Source organism: Uloborus diversus, chromosome 2 (assembly GCF_026930045.1).
Source record: "Uloborus diversus isolate 005 chromosome 2, Udiv.v.3.1, whole genome shotgun sequence".
Lineage (NCBI taxonomy): Eukaryota > Metazoa > Arthropoda > Arachnida > Araneae > Uloboridae > Uloborus > Uloborus diversus.
Window position 1 is genome coordinate 207,396,568 of NC_072732.1, and position 5,831 is coordinate 207,402,398.

The 5,831-nt window shown below is 36.9% G+C and overlaps 1 protein-coding gene across 1 annotated transcript; it reads right to left on the reverse strand.

The window, feature by feature from the left end:
* Positions 1-275: 275 nt before the first annotated feature.
* On the reverse strand, positions 276-5,567 carry LOC129216774 (histidine-rich protein PFHRP-II-like). Its single transcript, XM_054850990.1, has 5 exons — positions 5,559-5,567; positions 5,156-5,438; positions 3,786-3,931; positions 2,431-2,790; positions 276-436 (listed from the first exon to the last, which is right to left on the reverse strand). Exons 1-4 carry the CDS (start codon positions 5,565-5,567, stop codon positions 2,440-2,442), a joined length of 789 nt encoding a protein of 262 aa, XP_054706965.1. The 3' UTR covers positions 276-436; positions 2,431-2,439.
* Positions 5,568-5,831: the final 264 nt, after the last annotated feature.

Genomic DNA, 5,831 nt, shown 5'->3' on the forward strand with positions numbered 1-5,831 from the left:
TTTATTTAGTTCTTTGTCATTTCTTTATTTGTTTATACATACTTGTCGGAATTTTAACAAGTCTTAACTTTATTATTTAATGTTATAAACTAACATCCCCCACCCCCTAAGAAAAACTATTTGAAATTAAAAATGGTAATATTAATCATTTAAAAACTAGATAAAAACCTTTTGCAATTGAAAGTGAAGTTCAGACACAACACTGCTTTTTTAAAAAAATTATAAATACACTTTATTTTACACATACAAAAAAATGTACAGGTACATGTTTCAAGTTTCCCTTTTGGTACGTAGCCATCCCCGCTCCCTCATTTGGTCGACCCTCGCCCGTTTAGACACCCTGGATTCATTCCATTATCCAACAGGTTGGACAGAAAAGGTACTTGTACTTGAAGGATACGGTCGTCCAAACTCTCATTTTCCAGATTCATATGGCCTGTGATAAAAAATATCGAAATAATTGTTAGCTATACAATTAAATTCAATGCAAAACAGGTTTAAAAAGAACACTAATATCAAAGCAAGTTATTTAAATGCAAAGCGAGAGTTACGAAGTTAAAATTCATCACTTATAGATTTTGCAGTTATAAGTTTTTAATGCCCTAATTACATTATATATTTACCCTGATTGCCATCATCATATATGCCCATTGCCAGAAAATTCGTATAACTGTATTTAATACAGTAGAATCCCGTAATAACGAAGTCCAAGGGACCAGTGATACCATTTCGCTGTAACAAAATTTTGTTATGCCGATATTACGAATGTTAACATTGTTTCTATTATGTCATTCTAGTTGTTGATTACTAAAATTTTCGCTAAAACGAGATTTGACTCATTTGATCAGAAGATTGATCATTTTGATCTGCTCAGATTTGATCATTTGATCTGCTGACTGCTGATCAGAACCTCATTTGATCAGCAGTCAGCAGTCCCCCTGCCCCCCCCCCCCTTCATTAACTTAATATTAACGATATACTGTAGTGGGTTTTAGCGGGTTGTTTAAACGGATATTTTGTAAAATACTAATCAGAGCATGACGGCTTTGCTTTTGCTGTAGAGGATTTTAAAAGAGTTTCTGTATTCTGTGGATTTTTAGTCGTATTTCTTTGCTAAAATTCAGTTTTGACATAACCCTTAACTTCTGCACACTAATGACCAGGAAAAAGACATGCATGCAGTTTTTACTGCGTATTTTGAGCTCCAGGGCAAAACTTTAAGGAGTGATAGGCAACACATTTTTTTTCGTTAAAAAAAGAGAAACTTTAACATGCATATGTTTCACACAATTTTTGCATCAAAGAAATGGGCATACTATCAAACTTCGATGAATTTACATCCAGCTGCGTCTCCTTTTTTTTTTTTTTTTTGACGAGCGAGAATTTTGAGACAAATTGCACAATGATTGGCCATCTGTTGAAACAAGTGTAATACAGTAAAAAAAGTGAAGTTGACCACCCTTGTAAGTTGGCCACCTGTCTAAGTTGATTGCTTTTTTCAGGCACGGGGAATTAGCCCTTATCATATAAATCAACCTCTGTAAGTTGACCACCTGTTTACGTTGACCACTAAAGTAGTGCACCGCAGGTGGTCAACTTCCACAGGTTTCTCTGTACCTGCTGGTGTAAACATTTTAGCATTAGGAAAATGTGCCCGGCAGAAAAAACTTAAATGGGTTTACATCCTGTTTTATTCAACCAGTAGTGTATATCTTTTTTTTTTTTTTTTTTGTATCAGCCCGAATTTCAGTGGTTAATTGTTATAGATTTACATCCTGTTTTATTCGAGTTGTTGTATATCCTTTACCTGCCCCGACGAGAGGCCATGTTAGCCTAGTCGGAAACTAGGGGCCTGGCCCTTGGGGGGGGGGCGAACTGACACAAAAAAAAGAAAAGAAAGAAAAAAAGAAGAAAGGATGAAGGAAAAAGGGTGGAAAAAACTCCGAATAAGAGAAAACATAAAAATTTAGTAAAATGTACTTTTTTGGTGTATACTGTTGTGGCACTTAAAATAGAGTTAATTGCTTTCCAATAAGCAGTTTTGATTTATTTCTGTTTTTTCCCCTTTTTTTCTCATTTTTCCCATTTTCTTTTCTCCCCCCCCCCCTTTTTTCCTCTACCCCCGTTTTTTTCCTTCTTTCGCCTTTCCTTTTCTTTTTTTTTTGGGGGGGGGAGGCGGGAGGGTCCCGGCGGCATAACTGGCTCTCTGCGGCCCTGTCCTTTACTGCACCAGCAAGAATTTCAGCAAATTAACTTCAGTGAATTTACATCTTGTGGCATGTCCTTTTATGCATCAGAAGATTTCAGTTGGCAAACTTCAAAAGCTTGGGACATTGCTGATGTAAATAACATTCCCGGCATGACTTTTCTGGGTAAATTTTTGTCAAAATAGCTCAAAAGATTTCCTTTGAAATGGTTTTTGGTACTAACCTTTCAGTCTCAATGGTGGTAGGAATAATATCCGGGCACTGCTGGCTTTTGCCCGTAGATTGGAATGGCAACTTTTGGCTGGTACACTGGCACTAAGGGAACTTTTGGTGTATGATACACAGGCTGGATGACGTGTTTTGGGGCGGAGTATGCGGGAATCTTTGGCAAATAGCTGCTGCCGTAGTGACCTGCTCCGTAGTGGCCAGCACCATAGATGGGTTTGGGCAAACTAGCATGATGGTCAGCAGCATGATGACCATAATCAGACTTGTGGTGACCGGAGTTTCCGTAGTCGTAGCCACCGTGTTTGTTATGTGATCCGTAGACTTTGTGTCCGTGTTGGTCGTAATGGCCTGCATCCTGTTTATAAAATAATATATAATGAAATTAACTTACAGAATCAAGTAAGTCATCAAATTAAGTAATACGGTTAGTCTTTTGCGAAAACAATAAATGAGAAAATCGACGTTGTTGAAGCAGAAACTAAAACTTAGGTACACGAGTTTTGGGTATCAAGAAACCTTTTATTACAGCAAAACGTTTTGAGCTTCGGGATAATACTCGAGTCAAAATAAAACTACTCTGCTTCATTGTTTTTTTGCAGCTAAAACTATATTTAAACTGCTGATTAGCGTCCAGAGGTTAAAAACATGTTTCCATTGAAAACGGGTTTTGCTGTAACCCAGACACATTTTTATACAATAATTCTGAAATTGGTGCTTCAGTAATGCAGGGTTTTGCTATCTTTCTCTCTTTCTTTCATTTTTCAAGAAAGTATAGTTGCAATATTTCATGGTGTATGTAAGATTGAACTGTACATTTTGGTCGCTGTATATTACGAAAATGAAGGGATCCTTGTAAAAAAGTTTTACACACTGGCTGTAGATAAACCAATTACCACGCCTTCGTGTAGCGAATTTCTTACTGATTGGTTTTTATTTATTCTATCACAGAAAACTGCTGTTTCTGTTGCTACCGGTTGATATGGCTTTACACCAACAGCTAAATAACTTTCCCATTCTATATGATGTCATACCAAAATAAACGAGTTATGGTGCACCTCATGAAAGTAATTTTAAATGAAGGAATAAAAAGCAAACAATAAGTAAGCGATATGAGGGCAAAAATTAAACTATGTAAACAATGACGTGCTTAGAAAGTTTATAATAAATATTCTATCGTAATTGGTGGGAAACCAGAATAAAATCTTTTTTACAAAGTATTTTAAAAGCCTTTGAACATCGCGTAGAGATGAGATTTGACCGTTGTTTGTTGTACTTTTAATTAATCACCGCTTTAATACGTTGTCATACTTTTTAAAGATTTTTTTTAATTTTATAACTCTAGGAACTGACCTTGTGGGCGTGATTATCATGATGAGCGTGGCTATCGTGATGAGCAGCTTTATGGGCATTGACGTCATGGAGATGCACTTGCTTGTCGTATGAATAGGCCTTCTCGTATCCATGGCCGCTGTTTTTTACGTAACCACCATGCTTAGCTGCAAAATAATGAAAACAAAAAGTTTTATTAATATTTTAGCTAAAAGTAAGTTAACTTACAACTCAGCACAGAAATGTATTGTTACAAAAACACCAGACTGAAGTTATTTTTGTGAGATATCATACCCCTCCCCCCACCCCCATTTTTACTATACTATATACTATAACGTTTTCCCAAAACGTAATTGTTTCCATCTTTATGAAAGGACGTCCTTTAACAGTATTCGTTCAAAAGAAAGTAAAAATAATTTTTCCACTAAAAAGCAAAAAAAGGAGAAAAAAATTAAAATTTTAATTTATGCAAAAAGGGATACTTTGGCTTAAATTTCGGGGCGTGTTTGAACTTCTAACCATCTCATTCAGCAGATCCTTGGTCATAGACTTGATTTTTTTTTCTCTCCAAAACTTAAATTTGTTAAATATCTTCCGATCTTTTTAGGCTTAGAAAAAGATTGAACTGATATTCAAGACATACATAGTCCTTCAAATACTGTTCTTTTACGAAGACCGTGACTATCATTCGAAGACGAGTTTATTCCTCAGATGTGTGACGATTGAAATGGGCACTTTCCGAAAGTATTATTGTGTTAGTTCGATGTTGACTTACATAATTTTTATTTGAAACTTTAGCGTAGAAAAAGAAAGAAAGAAAATACATTTATATTAGAAAAAGAATTGCCAACTGTATTTATCCTCATAAATAATAAATATTTCCTCATTTTTATCGCTCCTCTCGCCCATTGGCGCATGGTAATGATAACTGTTATTAAATAATTTTTACTCTAAATTTTAAAAAACTTAATCTGTACTGAATTTACTCTCAGACTAATGATAATGCAGCTTACATAACATCTTTACACCTGTCTACTACGGGGAACGAAAATATGAACCTCCTTAAAATTGTTAAGTTCGTCTAAATTCAAAAACTGAAAATCTTCGCAAATCTAATGCTACTTCGTTAACAGAAAAAGTAAGTTTTTTCTTTGATTTAAATCCTTGAAGAACAAAAATTTCTCAGACACCCCTCCCCCTCTAGAATTACGCGTATTGGAGCCCATGCTCTGGCCCAAGCATCGATGAAATCTGAACAGATCTGTCGCATCCACAAACGCGTGGATGGCTTCCGATAACAAAACCAGTCAGCTTTTAGCTTATTCATTGCTGCCATCATACACAGTAGCATCTAGCACAAAGCAGCAAAATACGTGAAAATAGATGCTTACAGTAGTGATCAGTGTGCCCTCCGTGAGCCCCATGTGCCCCACGATCTCCGTAAGAGGTACTCAGGTGAGATCCATGCTTTCCATATCCAGCCTTGTCTTCAAGGGCATGATCAGCGTGGTGGCCATGCCCATGGCTTTCATGGCCTTGAGCAGAACTGCCATGACTACTGGCAGCGTGATGATGCAGGGGCGCAGGGTAGTAGGAGTAGGGCGCACTCTCAGACTCCTGCAGGGGCTCCTCCTCTGCAACTACGCACAGGAACACAACGGCAAGGATGACTGCCTATGAGAAGAAATGCATGGGTTGAAAATTTCGCACGTTAAGCATATTGATAAATCAATGTATAAAGCAGTAAGTTACCGCCCCTTACACAGAGCTAAAGCAGAACTACAGGTAATATACCGATAGCATGGTTATCTCATTCAGAGGCTGCAGTTTCATCCTTGTTATAGACTCATCAGTCTATAAACTAATAAACTATAAAATAATAATATATATTGAATAGGGAATAACCCATCTGGAGGCAGATGTCACCTCATTGAAGCTGCCACACCATGTCTGCGGACTATCGCTGGTGAGATAAATTTACTTTGTCTACCAGTTTGTTGGCGCTTTCAACTTCAATATGACGACATCTGCCTCTTGCTCGGTTATTCTCTATTCCAGACTGATGAG